This window comes from Myotis nattereri (genome assembly GCF_964212035.1).
Source record: "Myotis nattereri genome assembly, chromosome: 18".
Classification (NCBI taxonomy): domain Eukaryota; kingdom Metazoa; phylum Chordata; class Mammalia; order Chiroptera; family Vespertilionidae; genus Myotis; species Myotis nattereri.
In genome coordinates this window covers 26,954,803-26,978,958 of record NC_138093.1, presented here as the reverse complement: position 1 = coordinate 26,978,958, position 24,156 = coordinate 26,954,803, and the positions used below count along the sequence as shown (strand labels likewise).

Below are 24,156 nucleotides of genomic sequence, written 5' to 3'. Positions count from 1 at the left end.
GATATAATAGAAGCCATGAGATATGACCATTTTTAAACACTAACACTAATTTCTCAATAAAGATGGCAAATTGAAACACCATATAATGTAAATTTAGAGGCTACATTCTTCAAAGTATTGGCCAAAACAATCTGATTTTTCATCTAGAGAATGAAGAAGTGCAATTTTTCTCTGTTTTCCAAAAGTGTCCATGCATTAACTCATTTAACCATGACAATCCTAAGAGATAGGCACTATCTATATATATAACCCTGCTTTACAGAGGATGCATAGAAAAAAACAAACAAACTTGTCCAACATCATACAGGGAAGAAGTAGCAGAATCATGATTCCAACCCAGGCATGGCTGTCTGATGCTGAACCTGGGGTCCAAGACAGTGGGTCCCACCAGTGTCTCTCAAAAGACAACTCTGATGTTCGTTCTTCAGTCTCAGGGCTCCAACAAACACAACCTCACCCAGATTTTATACATGCTAGCTGGAAAACCAACCCTGTGGATCTAGCCCTATATTTGGTTTTCTCCTAAAAAAAAAAAAAAAAAAAAATTCTAAAGTTGAGGTGAGTGATAAATCATAGTCTCAGGAAGAGCTGGACCCTTTGTAAATTCCTGCTTCCCAATGTCAGCTGACCCTCACTGCCACTAAGCAATCGTACCATTCAGCTCTCGGTGACACATTAAAGCTGTAAGAAGCTACACTTATTTTCCTCAAGTCACCCTGTACTCCTCAGACTCATCACTTTCCACAGAAGTCTGCTAACGCTGCGTCAACTTTTCGTTTTCCGTATCAAACACTCTCTGCATCGTTTTACCTACTAACTTTTTGCTTACTAACACTTCTGAGAAAGAAGCCAAATCCCGTTTGCCCTAAGTTCCCCATTACCTGTCAAAAACCTTCCATGACTCATTGCTGTCAGTAAGATAACATCCAAATTCCAACATCTTGATTTGAGCTATGCTATTATCTGATCCCCAATGTACCTGTTCTCCCTTCATGCATGAATGTTCTGCTCCATCACGTCTAGACACTGTTTCCCGAACACGCCTGTCCTGTCTGGCCCCGTGACTATGAGCAAAGGCTCAGGCTGCTCTCTCCACTAGAATGGCCTTCCAGCCCTTCAGTGGTCCAACTGCATCCTTCCTTTAAGGACAAGATTATGCCATTGATACCCACTGTAGCCCACAATTGTCCGCTACATCCCCGTCCCCTTGGCCTCTATGTCCTCATCACTTGTCATTCTCCCTATGACCTTTATGTTCCAGCCATACTCTCACCCTTGCTGATAGTCAACATGCCGGGCAAACTCCTTCAGGACCTTTCTGCCCTCAGATATCATCAGGGATGCTTTTCTTAGTCACAGTTTTTAAACTTAACTTGCAACCCCCTTTATTATATATTCTCTCCTCTCCTTCCTGGTTTATTTTGCACTTATTATCACTATCTAACACAAGTATATTTTATTTATCTAGCTTCTTGTTGATCTTACTAAGTAACATAAGTTCCAGGAGGGTGGGAATTCTTGGTTTTGTTCATCGCTGAATAGGAAGTGCCTACAGACTGTCTGCCACTCAGTAGGTGATCAATAGTTGTTTGTGAAATTAGTGAATAATTCCATCTTTTAACTCTTATTGTACAGATCGTCAGCATTATTTACCGGGCACTTTAAAATTTAGTATGCAAATACTACACTCTAGTAAATATGCTGAAGTGTTTAGGGATGAAGCATAATGTCTGCAGCTTGTTTTTAAACACATCAGAAAAGTAAGATGCTTTGACTGATGGATAGATGGAGACATATGTGGCAAAGCAAATACAGTACGATGTTTATTGTAGAGTAAGGGCAGCAATTATAAGCATTTTTAATTTACAAATATTTCAACTTTTTATATGTTTAAAAACTTTAATAATAAAGTTTTTGGGGAAAATACAATATTTTTGAGAGGCCTACCCTGACAATATAAACTTTATTAGTAATTACCCACCAACTGTTCTCTATCACCTCCATTTTATTTTCTTCATAGTATTTATCCTGGCTGATGCTGCGTTGATTATCTCTTTGCTTTTTGTTGCTTATTTGCCTTCCCCATGAATGCAAGCTCCCTGGGAACCAGGACATCATCTATCATGTCCCCTGCTGCTTGCCCATCTCCTAGGACATTGCCTGGAAAATAACACGTGTTTAATAACAACTCACAAGTAAGTAAATCAATGAATGGATGCCTCATGATACTGTTCATTATACTAATTATCAATTTACACATGAATGTCTACTTATTTCCAGATTATTAGTTCCTTGAAAATAGAACTTTTTAAAATAGTTTTCTTAATATGTAGCAAAGTTTTAGGTGCCCAATAAAAGCTTAAATTCTCATATTAAAAAATAATCCATTCACAGTTCAGTATTTTGAAGTTATATAATAAAGATTTTCATTATTGTATTATGATTATTTTGTTTCTATACCCTTAAAATGGGAGGAATCGAAGACTTTGGGATAAAATGTTCAAATAAAGAAGAAAGTATTCTTTCTAGATCACAAAATTTTATAAATTAGAAAAGGTCTTAGAAATAAGTTAATGGAAACCTTCACTTTAGAGCTGAAGAAAGTAAGAATCAGCTAGAAAGAATGACAACTCGAACATCCTAGAGGGAGGTTTGGGTCTCCAGGTTCCCGGTTTCGACCCTAAGGGGGCAGAGCGGGCCCTTGGGAGTCTTGCATTCTCCACTCGAGGCTCCTATTTCTCTTCCAGCTGGCTCCTGGCTACAGAAATCACTCTCTGTTGACTCAGTATTAACTTTTAGATGACAAAATTTTGAAGGAATTTTTGCTAATAATGTCTTGGCTTGAAGAATGTGTTTTTTCACAGCCTGTCCTCTCTTACAGCTTCTATGAACACTGTAGAAGGAAGATTGTCCCCTTCTGAAAGACAGGGATTCAGAAATGAGGAGAGGCTGGATGGCTGGCAGAGGGCAAGACACATGATCTGGGGAAGGTCATGGCTCTCCAACTGGCCATCAGGCATTTACCTTCCCCTCCACTACCAACTGTCATCCAGATAAAAACTGCAAAGGACTTTGGAGAACAGAGTAATAAAAGAAGTTGGCCAGCTCTTTTCTCAGGCACTCTAAGGAAAATAATTACGTAAGCTACTTTAAATTCTGGAATGTAGAAGGCCTTGGGGTTACACACCTAATCTTAGGAAATGACAGGGGGAGAGGAAATGCATGTTTTCCTACAATATCTTTTCTTATAATCAGTCTTTGTGTCATAGACTGAAGGGCGGAAATAACATTATTTTTTGGAAAGGCCAATTCATGCTTACAGAGCCCTCAAAAACTTCACTGAGGATTGATCTCAGCAACATGTCATAGGTAAGGTCTGCGGAAGTTAGCCTTCCACCTCTTTACCCTACTACTCACCAACATGCAGCCGCCAAGCCCTGTAACTTGCCATGCCCAAACTTGCTTTCTATTTTAAGACTCCATGCTTTTGCAGTCTCCTCTGCTTAGAGAGGCCATGACAGCTTCTCTGCCTGCTGAAATTCTACCTTTTTCTCAAAGTATAATAACAGCAACAATAAAAACAACATTTACATAGTACTTACATGTACCAGGAACTGTTATAAGCACTATATGTATGTTTTCACACATCTATGAGTGCATACTATTCATATGTATATTTCTATAACCAATTATTATTATACTAGAGGCCTGTTGCATGAAAAGATTTGTGCAATAGGCCTTCCCTTCCCCTGGCTACCTGCACCGGTTTTCCTTCGGCACCGGGGACCCAGGTCTTCGCTCCGGCCAGAGCCACCTTCAAAGCCTTTGCTGCTCTGGCCAGAGCTGCTTTGATTGCTGCTCCAGCCGGAGCTGCCTTCAAAGCCTTCGCTGCTCCAGCCAGAGCTGCCTTCAAAGCCTTCGCTGCTCCAGCCAGAGCTGCCTTCAGTCTTTGCTCCTTTGCTCCGCCACTTTGAGCCTACATATTCAAATTAACTGCCGTCTTTGTTGGCGGTTAATTTGCATATCTTGCTGATTAGCCAATGGGAAGTGTAGCAAAGGCACGGTCAATTACCCTGTTTGTCTATTATTAGATAGGATATTTACTATAAAATAAACTGTATAGTTAATAAATACATAAGTAACATGCAATCTACATTTCATATAAATTACATTAAATTATATTAGACATGTAAATATATAAATGTAATACAGATTATATGATATATATATACACTGAGTGGCCAGATGATTATGACCGGCCAGATTATTATGACTACCCCATCAGTACAATGAAGTGAATTAGTTATGCAAATAATAATAATAATAAAACCTTGAGAGTATTTGCTTAGGAAGTTTTCAATATTCAGTATTTTGGGAAGTGTCAATGAAGTGTTGATGGGGTGGTCATAGTAATCTGGCCGGTCATAATATCTGGCCACTCAGTGTATATATTATATGTAAATCCTAACTCTTCTATGAAATATTATCTCCACTTTACAGATGAGTAAATTGAGGCACAGAGGAGCTAACTGATTTTCCCAGAATGAAATAGTTGGTAAGAAACAGAGCTGGAATTTACACACCAAAGTGCTTGGCTTCAAAAACCAAGGTATTAACCACTATGTTCATGCTCAACATGTTCAAAATCGCCTAGTGTTGCCGCACTATCCCTGTACTCCTCCTCTCACAACACAGCCTGCCTTTATTTAGTCTTGAAACTGTAGTCTGTACATAAGTCATTGATACTAACCTCACTGTATAGTAGGTTCTTTTCAGCACATGCATATATCTCCCTCATCTACTTCCCATTCCAACCCTCGCCTCAAGTCTTAGCCAGATCAATCAGGCAAGAGAAAGAAATAAAAGGCATCCAAATTTGGAATGAAGAAGTAAAACTGTCACTTTTTGAAGATAATGATTCTTTGTATAGAAAATCCTAAAGCCTCCACCAAAAACTATTAGAAACAATAAACACATGCAGTAATACAAAGTCAATACATAAAAATCTATTGTATTCCTATATACTAACAATGAAATTTCAGAAAAAGAAATGAAAAAGAAAGTGCCAACAAAAAGAATAAAATACCTAGGAATAAGCTTAACGAATGATGTGAAGAACCGATATTCTGAAAACTACAAAGCATTTTTAAAAGAGATTTAAAAAGACACAAAGAAATGGAAAGATATTCTGTGTTCATGGACTGGAAGAATCAACATAGTTGAGGTGGCCATCTTACCCAAAGCAATATACAGATTTAATGCAATCCACATCAAAGTCACAATGACACTTTTTAAAGCAATAGAACAAAAATCATCAGATTTGTATGGAATCACAAAAGACCCTGAGTAGCCAAAGCAATCCTGTGAGGATGGGGGTGGGGGTAGGGGAGAATGAAACCAGAGGTGTCACACTCCCTGACTTCAAATTATGCTACAAAGTGACAATAATCAAAACAGCATGGTATTGACAAAAAAACAGACACACAGACCAATGGAACAGAATTGAGAGATAAGCCACATGAATGTGGGCAAATAATTTTTTTACAAAAGAGCCAAAAATATGCAATGGATAAAAGAAAGCTTCTTCAATAAACAGTGCTGAAAAAATTGGAAAGCTACATGCAAAAGAATAAAACTACGGTAGAGTACTGTTTGTCCCCGTATTAAAAAATTTACTCAAAATGGATCAAAGACCTAAATATAAGACCCAAAACAATAAATTACTAAGAAGAAAATAAAGGTACTAAACTTATAAACTTTGGTCTTAGAGAGGATTTTATGAATTTGACACCAAAGGCAAGGGAAGTAAACACATAAATAAATGAATGGGACTAAATCAAACTGAAAAGCATCTGCACAGCAAAAGAAATGACCAACAGAACAAAAAAGGCAACCAAAAGAATGGAAGAAGATATATGCAAACAACAGCTCCAACAAGGGGTTAATATCCAAAATATATAAAGAATTCATACAACTCAACACCAAACAATCCAATTAAAAAATGGGCAGAGGACCTGAACAGCCACTTCTCCCAAGAACACATACAAAAGGCCAACATGAACATGAATAGATGCTCAACTTCACTAGCTATTAGGGAAATGCAAATCAAAACTATAATGAGATACCATCTCATACCTGTTGAATGGCTATTATCAACAAGATAAGTAATAAGAAGTGTTGGAGAGGGTGTGGAGGAAAAGGAACTCTCATTCACTGTTGGTAAGAATGCAAACTAATACAGCCACTATGAAAAACAGTACGGAGGCTCCTCAAAAAAATTAAGAATAAGGTTACCATTCAACCCAGCAACCTTTTTTCTGGGTATCTATCCAAAAATTTTGAAAACATTTATTCGCAAAGATATATGCAGCCCTGTGTTTCTTGCAGCATTTTGCATGGTGGCCAAGACTTAGAAACAGCCAAAGTGCTCTTCGATAGATGACTCGATGAAGAAGATACGGTGTGCATAAATAATGGAATACTACTCAGCCAAAGGAAAAGATGAAACTGCCATTTGTGACAACATGGATGGATCTTGAAATTATCATGCTAAGCGAAATAGTAGAAAAAAATCAAGAACCATATTTCACTTATATGTGGGATATAAAACTGAAAGCAATGAATGAACAACAAAAAACCAAACTAATAAAACCTCAGACACAGAAAACAGTATGGTGATTACCAGGGTAGCTTAAGGGGGTCAAATATATGATGACGGAAGAATATTTGACTGTGGGTGGTGGCAATCAGCATACAGATGATGTATCGCAGAATTGTAATCTTGAAACCTACATAATTTTATTAGCCAATGTCACTCCAATAAATTTAATTTTAAAAAGCAAATAAGTAAATAAATAAACAAGAATGCAGCAAACCTAGAAACATAAAGATAACAATAACCTCATGAGCATTCAGCTGACCTCTTTATCCTTAGGCTCTAATTATTTGAGGATTATTTAAGACAGATATACTCCTCTACACAGGCTTAATTTATTACTAAACATGTAATTTTTGAATAGTTTGGATGTCCCAACAATTTTCTTTGTGTTCACTCAGTCATTCTCTCTCTGGGTAGCAGTACTCTCAGAGTTTACCTCTTCCTTTATCCTCCCAAATGTTTTGTGTTAAATGTGCCAATGGAGTCCACAGCCATTGCTTAATCTCAGTGTCATCATTTGAAGCAGCAAAAGAGATGAATGTCTTTTGTAGATAATGTCTCAACCAAAGTTCATATATATCAGAATAATAGGAGATTAGGACAGGAAGTAAAAAGCAAAACAAAATATTTTATTAAAAAACAAACAAACATTCTCATAAAGAAATAACTAAATACAGCCCAGCTGGCGTGGCTCAGTGGTTGAGCATCAACCTATGAACCAGGAGGTCATGGTTCGATTCCCGGTCAGGGCACATGCCCAGGTTGTGGGCTCAATCCCCAGGAGGGGGCTTGCAGGAGGTGGCCTATCAATGACTCTATGATGTTTCTATCTCTCTCTCCCTCTCCCTCTCTGAAATCAATAAAGATATTTTTAAAAAGAGAAGTAACTAAACATATACTACATAAATCTTCAAGTATCAAACCCAACTTTCAAGAGAAAATACATTTTATCTGATAAAAAGTTGAAAAATTAATTCTGCTGCATTACTTACTTGGTTGAAAATAAAAGGAACCTCTTTCTTCTCTCCTACTTTCATAGAAGATATGGGAAATGTTGCTGTCCCCAGAGTTTCATCCATAACATAATTAGCATCCATCAATGTGATCTAAAAGAATACAAAAAATAGAGCACACATTTAAGTTTCCCTTGGATCTCTAAAACTTACAGCTAAAATCTCAACCACATTAAAAAAATAAAGTTCTCATATGACGTGTGACAGACATGTAAGATCTTTAATATTCAGCTGGTAACAATATTTGTTTTTTCTTTCTGAATACTATATTTTCAAATAAAATGATAATTTTTTTTTTCATTTTCCTAATTGATCTACTCATTATTGTGTGTTGAAAAATGGAAATTTATTCCCTCACAGGACAAATGCTATTTTGGAATATGAGAAAGAAATTACTATAGAAAATCAATGCAACCTTTTGGGGAAAATTTATTTTACCTTACTTTAAAGGCAATTGAAAATATTTTTATTCTGTTATATTTGGATCCTCATCTTTATAACAGAAAATGTTTTCTCCAGAGCCTATGGGGAGGATAAAAGAGTCTTCTCACTCCTACCTAACTACTGCATTTCCGTTTGGATGCCCATAACTTGATGTGCGCAACCTAGAAGCAGGTCTGCTATGCTGCCCAGCTGAACTGCGCTATATCCAACTGAGGAGAACGAAGGCAAGAAGGGGACAAACTCAAGCATCAACTTCAAATGAATGCTGACCATCTAACAGGCCCCAAAGGATTCACTTACCTCCAAAACATTTTCCTGATTAGGATCCAAAATAAATTCAAAGGTCTCATTCCACACTGGGTTTATGTCATTATTGAAGTGTCTTGTTCTCTTCCTGCTGTCAGGGGTTGAGGAGATGAAAAGCTCCACGTAGGGATCTGGAGTGTCAACTGCAGACGTTAAACACAAGTGAGAAGGAGGCAAATGTGATTCATTTCCTAATTTGTTTTTATTAATACGTCAGGTTATTTTCAATGAATCTGCAGGAAGTATTCAAAATGTCTAAAACAAGATAGTACATAATAGAAGAGCATCATAGGTTATATACTTTTTATATATTATGCCTCTGCCCTCCATAAGAGTCCCATAAGAGGGATTCATTTTTCGGTGACTTATTCAGAATTCTTCCATCCACTTAGTCAACATCTCAGTCCAACTATAGTCAACTATAGTCAACATCTCAGTCCAACTACTAGACTTAAATTTTCTCTGTATATACACCCAGCAAGACAAATGAGCCTGAACTTTAAAATATTGATCACTCCCTCTTTCCTGATTTCAATGAATCCTTCATTATCTTACAGCATTACACACACTATATTTTATGGATGAAATTATAACCTGTCTTTTCCTACAAGACAATCAACAACTTGAGGGCAAGGACCCAGTCTTGCTCATCTTTATAGCTTTAGAACCTCACAACTATCACAATATTTGTCTCCTAACTTAAGGACTCAACTTTTCTTTTTAACACAGCCTTTCTCATGTGACCATTATAATTCATAACCACAAAAATAAATAATTGAATATGACTGCTAACATCCCTGTTAAGCACTTTACACACATTAGTCTCATTCAAACCTCACTAAAGCATGATAAGGTAAGTTCTTTGTTTTAGCTCTGAGGCAACAGGAGCTGAGAGCTGGTAGACAATCTATTCAGGATCACAGAGCTAGTAAGTAGCCGAGCAAGACCTGACAGCGAGAATCATTCTCTTCATGACACCATGCTCCTACCGTTAAAGATGAGATCATAGGGTATGGATGGCTATGGAAAGAGAAACTGGACTCAGAGTTTTAGAGAAGAAGAAAACAGGTAAGGGGTAGGGAGGGAGAAAAAGTGGTACAGAGATTCACACAAAAAGATTCAAAAAATTGAAAACCAAGGAAAAGCAAAAATAATGGTTCTGATTCATGATTGGTTTTCAAATAAAACTTTTTTAAAAAGTACATGTTGCCCTAGCTGGTTTGGCATCAGCCTGCGGACTGAAGGGTCCCCAGTTTGATTCCAGTCAAGGGCACATCCCCAGTAGGGGGCGAGCAGAAGGCAGCTGATCAATGATTCTCATCATTGATGTTTCTCTCTCTCTCTCTCTCTCTCTCTCTCTCTCTCTCTCTCTCTGCCCCCCTCCCTCTCTCCCTTTCTCCTTCCTGCCCTCCTTCTCTGAAATCAATAAAAAAATATATTTTTAAAAAGTACATGTTATCCCTCAACAATAGTTATGGTTACCAAATGATGTAATCAATTCCCCTTTGCTTCATTTTTAAACATATGCATATAGACACAGAGCTGCTTTATGCAGTCATTGTATTTTTTTAAGTGTGCTTTTTTTTTTTAACTATAATGTGGAAATATCTACAAATGAGGTGTAAGCATTTGGGGAAGTTTTTAATTTAATTTTCCCACGTGGAGCTTATGCATCATTGGTCAAGGGCAGCTGAGTCTCAAAAGCAAGAGTGCAATATAAATGCCAAAGGTGCTGGTTAATATACAGACCCCTGATCTTTATCTCCTAAGACCCATAATCAGTAGCTCTGTAGTGGGACTAGGGATCTGCATTTTAAAACAAATATTCTAGCTGATACTGTTGTAAGTCCTCTTCTGTTCACACTTTTGATATCCTATTTTAGAGAAATAAGTAGACATTGAAATTGTATTATGTACTTGCTTATTTTGTTAAGATATAATTGACAATAACATTGTGTATATGTAAGGTGTACAATGTGTTGGTTTGATATATTTATATAATGCAATTTCTAACCCCTTATTTATGATTTCACTTTCCACATTTTCAGTTCCCCACAGTTAATTGCAACCCAAAAAAACGAAATGGAAAATTCCGGAAATAAACAATTCATAAGTTTTCAATTGCACACCATTCTGAATAGCGTGAGGAAATCTCATACTCTGCTGCTCCATCCCACCTGGGAAATGAATCATCCCTTTGTCCAGCACAGTCACAGTGTGCACACGCCCCACCCCTAAGGCACTTAGTAGCCCTTGGTTATCAGATCAACTGACATGGTCCCGCAATGCTTATGTTCAAGTAGCTCTTATTTTACTTAATAATGGCCCCAAAGTGTAAGAATAGTGATGCTGACCATTGGGATATGCCAAAGAGAAGCTTTAAATTGTTTGCTTTAAGTGAAAAGTTATGCATGTACATATAAGAAAAAACATAGTATATATAGAGTTCAGTATGATCCACCAGTTTCAGGCATCTGCTGAGGTTCTTGGAGCATATCCCCATGAAAAATGGAGGATTACTGCATCTCTCAAGAGGATCATAGGAGAGAAACTAGAAAACACGAAGACTGAGCAGGAAGGGTGGCAAAGGGCATGGGCCAGAGCAGAGAAGGACTATCCACCTCCTCCACCAGGTGATTGCACCTTCCCCATCCTTCCACCATGTCACCAGTGCTCCGGTTGCAAACCAGAAGTAAAATTACATGTTTAGAAGAGCAAGTGGTAGAAGATGATGAAGAAAAATATTTTTCCACTTTTGATTAGAAGTAAACATGTGCTTTTAAAGAGAATATTCAATTGGCACTTTACATTAAATGTACAAAACGTAGCTCCTCATCATTCCATTGGCCTGGTTCTTTCTCATGGGACTAATGCTGCTAATCTAGTTCCCTGAAATATTAGAAAAAATGAAACCAAGCAAAAAACAAAAAATGTGTGGGGCAAGGAGTGGCACGAAGATGGTAAACACCATTCATTCATTCAACAAATATTTGAATGCCTACTGTACGCCAGGCACTGCTCATCAAGGAGCACTTTGACTGGGAGCCAAACACAAAACTGCAGATCTGAATTATGGAAGTGAGTCAAATGCTAATAGCCTAATTTTAGAGGCAAGGCTAAATGGGAGACAAGTAGGTACATTAAGCCAGTGACTAGTAACTCAGTCACCCAGATTATTAAACACAAATAAACTCCAACCATACGTGGAGGAATTGCCTTTTGAGGCTTGGTCTTCATTTGAATCTTGGAAGAGGTGAAGGGAGAGGTTTCCTGGGGCCAAATAAGAAAGAGAAAGCCGAAAGTGAAGTTCCTTGGGAGGAACCGGAAAGGAAAAGAATGCACATGTTGAAGTGGCGTAAGTCACCCAGTGATAGAAGCATCTTCTCAGCCATTCTGGCCTCTCAGTGAGTCATACGCTCTAGATGCCAACACTATGTTTATGTGTCAAAACATGAACGAGCCTATTTATTTATTTATTTATTTATTATTTATTTTTTATTATTGTTATTTATTATCATTTATTTTTTAGAGAGAGTGAGAGGGGAAATAAAGAGAGAGAAACATTGATTGGTTGCCTCCCGCACATGCCTCAACTAAGGCCGGGGAAGAGCCTACAACTGAGGTACATGCCCTTGACCACAATCAAACCCAGGACCCTTCAGTTCATGGGCTGACATTCTATCCACTGAGCCAAACCAGTCAGGACAATGGGACTTAAAAAAAAAAATTTGAAATCCTCAAAGCTGTCACTTTGGACTCTTATTTTTACTTTTAAATAAAGTCAATATTCTAAATTTTTTCCTCACTAGTGCTAGTATTTCTAGTTCCTCCTCTTGCTTCATTAACAAGAGATTTCAAAGTTAAGACATCAGAGGGTGCTGGGCAGCCAAATATCACTGACAGCTGCATACTTTGATGCTGCCACCTGCATCATTGCTAATCTGTGCTCTCTGAGAAACAGCGGTAGCAGCGGCAGGCACTGCAGGATGCAAAGAAGTTTAAGAGGCTAGTTTAAAATTGGATTGCCATAATCCTATAGCTCATTTCCTTTGTACTAGTATAATCTGTAATCTTCATTGGCATGGTAAGATGTGACAGCTTTGAAAAGGGAAAGCAGCCCATTTCGACAGCAAAACTTAGCCCAATGCTTTAGAAAAATTCCTAGATATGCATTAAGGAAAAGTCAAATGTAGATAAAGAGAGGTGGTTCCCCCCCCCCACTCCGGTTTATTTATTTCATGGCTTTGTGAATCAATGCCTTTGGGTAATTGGGGGTTTAGTCATGGCTTCAGCTTTACCTTGATTAGTTCCAGCCAAACCGGTGGTAAAGCAAAGATGAAATCTGTAGACAAAGTCTTTTATCTAAATCTTGCTGAACAAAAATGTTGGGGGTGTGGGATATAGGTCATTGTGGATCCCACACGATTCCACTATATGCATCGGAGTAGCTTCCGAATTCCAGGTTTATAAAACGTTTCATAAACCTCACTAACTCAAGAGCATCCTAATTAATAACAGGTCCATTTGTCAGCTTTGCTTGAGAAATATATATTATATGATTAAAAGCTGATGGCAACTTCTAAACTCCAAGTTCTCCAAGCAACTTAAACCCTTTGCTTCAAATAAAGATGACCCATAACCTGTTATGATTATTGTGTTAAACAGCAAAAAATCCCTATAGGAAAAGTCTTCCCCAAATTCAAACCCTCACATTCTGTTAGCTATGGTACTCAAATGGAAAGCTTAAAGCAGTGTTTCTCAAAATGCAATTCACTAAACTAACTTCACAGAATCACCTGCGGTGTTTCTTCCATCAGTCTTCAGCATGGGTTTGCAAATGCATTCATTATTTAACAACTTAGCCAGGTAATTCTCGTGCACACAAGTTTTTTAAAAATTGGATTTTAAAGTATTTTATTAGAATCAACTAAAGAATGATGGCATAATAACACCCACTAAAAAGTAGAAACAATTTACCATTGAAAAGTCAACAGCCTTACTGGCCTTCTGTCCTGGAGTTATTCTGCTCATAGACTATATTAAGCAAGCCCAGTAATTCACTTCTTTTTCTCTCCAACCATTAAATACATTTTCAAGTGGCCACATGAAAAAAAATCCAAGAATAAAGTTCATGTGGGTGTGTTAGTTGGAAATCTGTTCAAGTTGATGGGCTGATAGTCAAGCTTTCTGCTTCACTTACCATCAGAGTAGAAATGCCATAGTGAGACCAAAAATTAAAGAGCCATTTGTTGAAAGAAATGCCTCTGATACTATTCTCCAATGTACTCACTCCTTTGAAATATCTATGATTTCATGATCATGGTAATTACATGGGAAACTTAAAGCTTCTAAAGTTAAAGGTTTAAAAACGTAAAGTTTTTATGATTGCCAACCTCCCTGTACTAGGTTCACTGAGGTGCTGGCAAACACCCTAGGAAAATGGTTAACCCTACTATAAAAGCATACATTTCAAAAACAGTTTAGTTCTTTTTTAATGTAAAGTTTTTATTAAGAGAGGATACATTTAGTAAAGTTAGAAGATTGTAGCTGTGCACTTACTGAATTTTCATAAAGTGAACTCACCCATGATATCATCACCCAGACCGAGATATGGATCATTACCAGCCCTCTAGAAAGTTCTCTCAAGTCCCACCCCCAACCCCGCCCCGAGGGGTGAACACTCCCCTGCCACCTATCGCCATAAAATATTTTTACCTGTTTTTTATCTTTACATAAATAGAATCAGTATATATTCCTGGGTCCTGCTCTTTTGCTCACTATTAAGCCTGTGAGATTCATCCATATTGACACATATATTCACTACTTTGATATAAACTGTTCCATTGTATGAATGTTCAATAAAATGTTTATCCAGCCCTGGCCAGTCTGGCTCAGTGGATAGAGCGTCAGCCTGTGGACTGAAGGGTCCCGGGTTCAATTCCAGTCAAGGGCATGTACCTTGGTTGCAGGCACATCCCCAGAAGGGGGTGTGCAGGAGGCAGCTGATCGATGTTTCTCATCGATGTTTCTAACTCTCTATCTCTCTCTCCCTTCCTCTCTATAAAAAAAATCAATAAAATATTTTTTTAAAAAATGTTTATCCAGTCCAGCCCTACCACTGTGGCTCAGTGGTTGACCTCTGACCCTTGAACCAGGAGGTCGTGGTTCAATTCCTGTTCAGGGCATATGCCCAGGTTGTGGGCTCGATCCCCAGGAGGGGGTGTACAGGAGAGCGGATCAATGTGATTCTGACCATTGATGTTTCTACCTCTCTCTCCCTCCCCTTCCTCTCTGAAATCAATAAAAAATATATTCAGAAAAAAGAATTTGGCTTGTGCACATGATGAAGGCACTGACTCCCAGGATTCTCTATGCTTCCCTTTATCTAGGGCAGTGGTTCTCAACCTTCTGGCCCTTTAAATACAGTTCCTCATGTTGTGACCCAACCATAAAATTATTTTCGTTGCTACTTCATAACTATAATGTTGCTACTGTTATGAATCATAATGTAAATATCTGATATGCAGGATGGTCTTAGGCGACCCCTGTGAAAGGGTCGTTTGATCGCCAAAGGGGTCGCAACCCACAGGTTGAGAACCGCTGATCTAGGGGATCTTGCCCAACAAATTTTAACTGATTTGGTCCTGAAACCCAGCTTTTTTGTCCCCAAGTCCTTTTGAAATTGCCAAAGCTCTGGTTTTCTCTGCCTCTTCCGTGCTTGGCTACTTCCTACATCCCTATCACCCCCCAACCCTAGCTAGACTCAGCAGTGGTCAGAGGGGAAATGGCGTGCAGAACACTACTTCAGTGACTTCTCTCCCTGAGATCTTGGTCCCTCAAATCCCAGTTCATTCAGCAACTTTCAATCCTTTGGACACTTTTAGATTAATTTAACCTATGTTTTCTAAATTGCTCTTTGCGGAAATGAGTGCTCTGCTATCAATTATTTTATTTTTTTTTAATGTTTTTATTGATTTTTTAAAGTTAAATCTTTATTGTTCAGATTATTACAGTTGTTCCTCTTTTTTTCCCCCATAGCTCCCCTCCACCCGGTTCCCACCCCAACCTCTGCTCTTAACACCCCTCCCCCCATTGTCCTCATCCATAGGTGCACGATTTTTGTCCAGTCTCTTCCTGCACACCCCACATTCCTTTCCCCCTGAGAATTGTCAGTCCACTCCCTTTCTATGCCCCTGATTCTATTATATTCACCAGTTTATTCTGTTCATCAGATTTTTTATTCACTTGATTTTTAGATTCACTTGTTGATAGATATGTATTTGTTGTTCATAATTTTTATCTTTACCTTTTTCTTCTTCTTCTTAAAGAATATCTTTCAGCATGTCATATAATACTGGTTTTGTGGTGATGAACTCCTTTAGCTTTTTCTTATCTGTGAAGCTCTTTATCTGACCTTCAATTCTGAATGATAGCTTTGCTGGGTAAAGTAATCTTGGTTGTAGGTTCTTGCTTTTCATCACTTTGAATATTTCTTGCTATCAGTTATTTTAGTCTGATGACCATTCAATGAGCTTTTTCTCAATTTTCAACTTTATTTAGCATATATGCAACATCTTTGGCAATTCTCTCCTTTTGTGCCCAAAATATCATATTTTGTGAATCCCTGATTCTCTAGAATCTAGAGTCTAGATGTTTCCTCGTTGTATCTTTTATCTTTTGTCTTTTATCATTGTAACTCCCTCCCTCTTTCAATTTACACTAAATTGTGGACTTTCTCTTCTTATCTGTTAAAGGTCTTTATTAGAAAAAGGAGGCGAACCTTTTAAAAAAATGTAATGTTCATGTAGTCAAAAACAATTTGAAGCCCTAACCGGTTTGGCTCAGTGGAGAGAGTGTGGGCCTGCGGACTGAAGGGTCCCAGGTTTGATTCCGGTTAAGGGCATGTACCTTGGTTGCAGCACATCCCCAGTGGGGGAGAGGGGGGGAGGGTGCAAGAGGCAGCTGATCGATGTTTCTCTCTCATCGATGTTTCAAACTCTCTACCCCTCTCTCTTCCTCTCTGTAAAAAATCAACAAAATATATTAGAAAAAAGAAAAAAAAGCAATTTAAAGAGGAATTATCACATTTATGTAGATAGTCTGAAGAAACTGGATATGCACACACACACCCCCCCAGTAGCAACTTAAACCCTTTGCCTCAAATAAGGTCCAATGGCAGCAACAATCCTGTAATCTAATTAATCTCAGATCCTTCATAAGCCATCATCTTTAGGTTTAAATGACAGCCATCATGCACTCCATTTCCTCAAGGCTGCAAGGAGGAGGTGGCACAAACACAAGAAACACAAGATTCCTAATTACAGGTCCATATATAATCTCATGCTGAGTAATGCATTTGAAAGAGGCTCCATGTTTTATAACCATTCTGAATCTTTAAAGAAAATCCAAAATTGGCTCTGGCTTGTGTATAAAATATTGTCTCTCTAAGCCACTTCTGTGAGCCCCACCTCTACTCTGAGATCTTCAATCTGCTCTTGAAAGCCTTAAAAATACCTCGCATACCTAGTAAGTACCTTGAAAATACCTCACAGGAATGTATTTTCCCCATCTTCCTTTCCTTAAATGTATAACAAAAGAAAACCAAAGCAAAATACCAACCCAAAATACTAAAAGTAAAACATTGTACTTTTCCCCAGTTTCCCTATTTTATTTAGTGGCACCATCATTTCTAGTTGCCATGGCTAGAAACATGAGCGTTGTCCTCTTTTCCTCATGGCTCCCAAGTTCAATCTGTCTCCAGGTTGTACTTACTTCACTTCTAACACTTGTGCCTATTTCACCTCTGGCTCCTCAGTTCCTCTTGAATTATCACTGGCTCGTTTCAACTAAGCACCACTCCTCACCTGGACCATTCATAGAATCTCATAGTTGCTCATTTTCTCACAGTGGAGCCACTTTCCAATATGCCACCACCACTGTCTTTGGGAAACACACTTTTGACCTTCACTGCCTCTGAAGGCAGGCTTAACCATGGTGAGAAAGCCCTGGAAGGGCTCCCACCACCAGACCCCGGGTCGCCCGCAGTCAGTGATCCTCCTGCACCATGCACTTGAATGCCACTCTCCAAGTCAACACGTAGGCCAAGCAGCATCTCCAAAATGCACACATTCCAAACATTTCACACAGTCATCTTGAGGCCAGAAGCCTTTGTTCTGCCTAAGGGAACATTGCTTCTCTTTTACTTGAGCATATCTATGTTTTCTTCTGCCGTTTTAGCTGATAACTAAACATTATTCAACATGTCCTTGCCCTCAGAATATCCAAGATAAGCATCCACAGACTGTACACTTAGAGGATGAGTGGAGTGACATGTTCTCTCTCTGTTTTTCTTATCTAGTTCACACACCCCGAGTCAACTAGCTGTTCTGTTTTCCTATCAGGTAAAACCGCCCACTGTAAACTATATTCCCTAGAGGCCTCATCTATATCCATCCGTATAAAATGAAAATAATTGCACTGAAAGCCTCAGATTGCTGAAACTGAGACTCAGAGGCACTTAGCAAGTTGAGTAAGGTCGTTAACTTCGTCTTTTTGAAGCCAAATTCCTGCCCCTTTATCTATACCAGTGATGGCGAACCTATGACACGCGTGTCAGAGGTGACATGTGAACTCATTTTTTTGGTTGATTTTTCTTTGTTAAATGGCATTTAAATATATAAAATAAATATCAAAAATATAAGTCTTTGTTTTACTATGGTTGCAAATATCAAAAATTTCTGTATGTGACACGGCACCAGAGTTAAGTTAGGGTTTTTCAAAATGCTGACACGCCGAGCTGAAAAGGTTCGCCATCACTGATCTATACCAACACTTATTTCTGCCTCTATTATACTGTAAACTCCATGATGACAGGAACCAGACCTTTCCTATTCACTACTCTGTCTAAGAGTCTAGCACAAAGTCTGAAACATAATAAATATTATTGAAATAATGGATGACGGGCTAGCCTCAAGCAATACTGTAGAAGAGGTGACCTTTATCGTAGGCACAACAGTCACCCCTCTCTAACTTCTTTTTACTCTTAGACAATATGCCCCCACCTTCCAGGCTCTTTGTCCCACTCCATTTATTTTTCTTCTAATATATATCTATGCCAGTTATTTCTTCCAAGTGCATTTGTATTTAAGCTTTATTTTCAAATAATAAATGCACTTTTACAATCCTCGAGTCCCAGTTTGCCTCCCTTCATAACGCTAAGGAATAGGGTAGAGTGCTGAGGTACTTGTTTATAGATGGCAGACCCTGCTCCCTCCAGAACTGTTCCATGCTTCTATGTCTCTGGATCAGAGTTCATCAGTTTATTTTGTTCATTAGACTCCACATATGAGTGAGATCATGTGACACTTGTCTTTCTCTGACTGGCTTATTTCACTTAGCATAACAGTCTCCAGGTCCATCCACACTGTTGCAAATGGTAAGAGTTCTTTCTTTTTTACAGCTGTGTAAGACCCAGAGACACAGAGGCCTGGAACAGACATCAAACCTCAGGGGAGGTTGGGTGGGTGGGAAGAGATCAACCAAAGAACTTGTACGCATATACGGGTGACCCATGGACATAGACAATAGGATGGTGAAGGCCTGGGGTGAGGGGTGGGTATGGGCTAAAGAGGTCAATGGGGGGGGGGGGGGGTTAGGGGGGAGCAATGTATGTAATACTTTCAACAATAAAGATTAAAAAAAAAACAACACCTGGAACTGTTATGGCTCCAGATGCGGATGGGCAGTCCCTGCAAATTGCTGGACATACAGCAGCTGGAAGGCTTGGTGAAGAATTCACTGCGGTTTAGTAAAACACAACTTTGGCAGTGAGTCTGTATATACTGAAAAGAGAAGAGCAGTGCCTTTACAAAACCAACAGCACTGTCTAGGAACTCAAATAATCAAAGGATACTTTTCTCATTTGAAGTACAAAGCAGTTTTATCAACACTGTTGTGAAATTGTTCTACCAAGCAGCATCTCCAATTTGAACTCTTTTTTTTAGTTTTCCTCTTTCTCACAGCCTCAAATCTAGATTATTGTTATCTCAGGTCACATGTCTCCTTTGGTAAAGGGACATGAAACTACCAGAATGTACCACCAGCTAAATGGATGTTAGGGGAAAAGACCAATATCATCTAGTACTCTCAATTGACTTAATGCATTGACTTAGTACATTAATGAAGTGGGCTACCACCTGGCATACAGTAAAAATTACAGTGTATTGTAAAAAATGCTGATATTCATGAAAAAACAGAGAAAGATATATTCAAAACAACACAAAGAAAGGAAAATGTAGATCTAAAACAGAACTGAATTTTTTGTTTTTGCCTGTCCTGCCCTTTTATTCAAATCTCAATGATACCTTTTTGGGAAAAAATAAAAATACCTTTCATATCTGTATCTATGCCTGGAATGTTTTAAATGTTTATAATTCAAGGATGTTTCTTGGAATCTGGTTAGGTTGGAGAAGTAATTCTGCAGAAGTGCTTATTTAATATTATAAAACATGTTTATATTATTAATTTTACATATATGGATTTAACTATATATGGGCATTACACTCTATGCAAAAGTAACTTCATTTTCATTAAAACCTTGAGTTCTCAAGCTTGGCATTACTGACATTTTGAGCTGAATCATTTTTGGCTCTGGGGTCCTGTCTTTGGCTTCTCCCCATTAGATGCCAGTAGTGTCCCCCAATTATGACAACTAAAAATATCTCCAGATATTGCTGAATGTGCCCTGGGAGATAAAATCGACCCACAGTTTAGAACCACTGCACTAAAGCAAGGCACCATCCTCACTATCCGACATTTATCCACTAGCATAAACCATTATGAAATAGCGAAGTTCCCTAAGTAATGTGTATTAGACATACTAAGTCAATCCCATTTTTACAACCTTTTCTTATGATTTTCCCCAAATTGAAATGTCCCACATGCTTCCACATATGAAAACTCTAAGTTATAAAACTCTTAATATCTATTCAAGTGGCAAAGTCTTCTTAGAAGCTTATTGCCAACAATTTAAAAATCAGTGATACTGTATAATCTAAATGCACAATTTCTGAGTATATACTCTCTTCGGGTGGTTTTCCAAAAATTTATTTTCACCCATTTCATCTTCCCAACTAGACCATCAGTAGCTCAAAGGCAAAGTTGCTGTACAATTAGACATGAGGGTGAGACACGTGTCAGTTGTAGCCCTAAAACATAATAGCTGTGTGATTTGGATTTTTTACTTAGTGTCTTTAAATAAATTTCTACATCTGTAAAATTTAACAATAGCACATATCTCATTGTGTTACTGACGTGAATAAATGAAGTATAATATAAAGTCCTAAGAACTCTGCTTAGCATTTTGTTTATTTATTTAACAGACATATTGCATACACTAGGTGCCAAGTACTTTTCTAAGCACTCCATAGTCTCACTTCATCCTCCTAAAACAAAACCTATGAGGAAGGTATAATTATTACCCCCACTTAACAGTGGAGGAAATTAAGACCTAACTTGCCCAAATTCATGTGCTTAATAAATAATGGGAGAGTTGAACCCAAGCAAGCCAGTTTCAGAGTCCTTGCTCTAACCATTAGAGACACTTCCCTTTGGTATGAAATAGGCACTAAATAAAGTTATTTGCCATAAGTACTATGTTTGTGTCTGTTGCAATTCTTTAAGGCAGAGAATGAACATTAAGTGCTTAGCAGATGCTCAGCATTTATTGATGAGATATTAATAACAGAGCCTTGCTGGAATAAGCACTGTGTTATATTTCTCTAACATTTCTTTTCCAAATTTCAAAATCATTATTTCATTTTGCATCTGGAGATTTGTATTACCCCTGTACACAATTTCAAATCATTTTGCCGAGAATTTTATCTAAAATATTTCATAAAAAACATATTAACTGAGGAGTGAGAATCGAAAAGTGCTTCTAAGGAGTCAGTAAAATTTACAACAACCCTCTGACTCAAGCTCAGTGGGCAAATTAAATTAATTATTTCAATCTTGATACCACACAATTTTTATTTTTAATAAAGTGTTAAAGTATATTAAAATAGCATATAGTTTTCACATAAATGCTTACGTTTTTAGAACAGCAGATGTGTCCCTTTCTTAAAAAAAATTAACCTATTTTTAAATTTAATATCATTAGATATTAATCTTACCTTTTCAATATAGAAATAGTATGTGATTTTTGGCAAAGAGAATTTACTTAGCATATGAAAAGTGGCTGCATATCACTCAGCTTTAAATCAAGGCTTTCCTTCACTTGATAGAACATTAACATGTGAAAGTATATATGTGAAAAATATAAAAAGTATTTTAAGATGAAGAAGCTCAAGTATAAAACATAAATGTAATGATTTAAATGGGTAGGATCCATCACTGATTGGTCTTGGAAAAAAGAGAGAGAGAGAGAGAGAGAGAGAGAGAGAGAGAGAGAGAGAGAACAGGTGACTCATGTCCCTGTTAGTGTGGTGATGTTCTCTTTGTTTTGACAAGAACCTGCTTTTATTATCTCAACAAGGCATTGCTACCAAATATACAACTGGAATATAGCTCTGTTTATTTATTGAATAAATGTGGTGAAAATCCACCCAGTGATCAGTTGATATTATCAAAATATCACAGGACAGTATTATTCACTGTATTCGCCAGACCAAAAGAATACAAATACACACATGCAAAGCAAATCACAAAATCTAATAAAATTTAAATAGAGAAGAAAAGGACTAACTGTACTCATAAAACTGTTTTACAACTTAACAAACTATATAACATTCTACATCAGTGAGGAACAGTTGTGCCTTCTTAACACATTTATTTCCCTACTACATAAGTACAAGATATGAGATGAGAGATAGATGTGTGTTCTGGAACACTTTACTCATTTTAAAATTATCTTTTATAAAAAGCCCAGTGGAAAATTATTTCGTTATACTTAGAATTTTTAAAATCTGGGGTGGGTACTCAAAATATTCCAAAAATGTTAGTAAACCAAAACTCATGTTCCATCAGAACCTGAGGGCTAATGCTAGGAAAATATCTGATCCAGAAAAGGTATACTTAAAGGTGGCAGGTGGCTCGAGGCCAATAGCAGTGCCATTTATTAAAAATCATTTGACAAACCATAATTAATCCAAAAGAGATTACTTAGGTTAATTCAAAAATGTCACAAAGTTTCTGTCCATTGAAACCCAGGAAAATTCTAGAAAGCTATGGGTAGACATAACCAAAGGTATTTGTACTCCAAGAAATGAAGTACAAAATAATTTTTTTAAATTCTCACTCTAGTAAGGCAAAAAAAAAAAAAAAAAAAAAAAAAGAAGAAGAAGAAGAAGAAGGAAGCACTATCCAAGAAAAAAGATATAATTACATATACTTTTATTTATCCAAAGTTCTCTGAGATCTTATTATTTTGCCAGACTCAGGCTAAGGGTCTATTTTCTAAAAAGTGAGTAAGATCATACTCTGTTAACTATATTGTTTCATTCCAATGAAAGAAAGCATATTCTGATCTGGCTGGGAGTTGTATGCGCAGGCACCTGGGCGCTAAGGGGACTTGGGAGTTAACCATGAAATGCAGTCTATTCTCATCCAAGAATTGCCTATCATCATGGAAAGATTAATAACCTTGCTGCCAAAAGAAACAATGGAGTTCCCAGAGGCGCCACCCTGCCCAGGACTGCCTGTAATCTGTAACCATTCTACCCATTTTTATTTCTTGTGCCTACTTCCCCATGCCTAAAATACCCATTCTTATTCCTTTTGCCTACTTCCCCATGTAATCTTTATCCTTCTACCCCATATAAGCAGCTGGCTTATGGGCATGCAGAGCATATTTTCATGGATGACTTGCTGCTCCCCAATACTGCAGGCATTCTTGGAATAAATGCTCATATGTGATTATAAATAAACTAGGGGCCCGGTGCACGAAATTCGTGCACTGGGTGTGTGTGTGGGGGGGGGGGGGAGTGTCCCTCAGCCCAGCCTTCCCCCTCTCACATACTGGGAGCCCTCAGGCGTTGACCCCCATCACCCTCCATTCTCAGGATTGGCCCCTTGCCCAGGCCTGACGCCTCTGACAGAGGTGTCAGGCCTGGACAGGGGACCCCCCTCTCCCCCCGATCACTGGCTCTGACCCCCGCCCAGGCCTGAGGCCTCTGGCCAAGGAATCATGCCTGGGCAGGGGACCCCCCGCCCCCCGCCCAGGCCTGATGCCTCAGCCAGAGGAGTTGACCCTCATCACCCTCCGATCACCAATCACCAGATCGGCCCCTTGACCAGGCCTGAGGCCTCCGGCAGAGGTGTCAGGCCTGGGCAGGGGACCCCCAGCTCCCCGTGGTTGCAGGCTCCGCCCCTGCCCAGGCCTAATGCCTCTGGCTGAGGCGTCCGGCTCGGGCAGCGGGGACCCGCAGCTGCAGCGGCCCAGTGATCATGGGCTCCGCTTTAGGCCCAGGCAAGGGACCCCTAGCTCCCGGGACTGCCAGCTTCGACCATGCCCAGCTCCCATCGCTGGCTCCACCCCTACTTCCTGCTATCACTGGCCAGGGTGGCAAAGGCGCCTGATTCTCCGATCATGGCTGGGGGGATTCTCCCCAGGGCCGCCTTTGCCCTGCCCCCCACCTCTTAGCTCCCCCCTGGGTTTCCGATCACTGTCAGTGGCAGGGGGCTTCTTCCTGCTTTCCCTTTCGCCTCCCTGCATTGTGCCTACATATGCAAATTAGC

The 24,156-nt window shown here is 38.7% G+C and overlaps 1 protein-coding gene across 2 annotated transcripts in view; it reads right to left on the bottom strand.

The window, feature by feature from the left end:
- Window positions 1–24,156, bottom strand: part of PLA2G4A (phospholipase A2 group IVA) — a 130,602-nt gene that overhangs the window by 64,260 nt on the left and 42,186 nt on the right. For both annotated transcript variants that reach the window (XM_081112671.1, XM_081112670.1), the window contains 2 exons: window positions 8,416–8,564; window positions 7,651–7,764 (listed from right to left, as the gene is read on the bottom strand). In XM_081112671.1, the coding sequence (XP_080968797.1) occupies window positions 7,651–7,764; window positions 8,416–8,564 (263 nt within the window). The remainder of the gene's footprint in view (window positions 1–7,650; window positions 7,765–8,415; window positions 8,565–24,156) is intronic.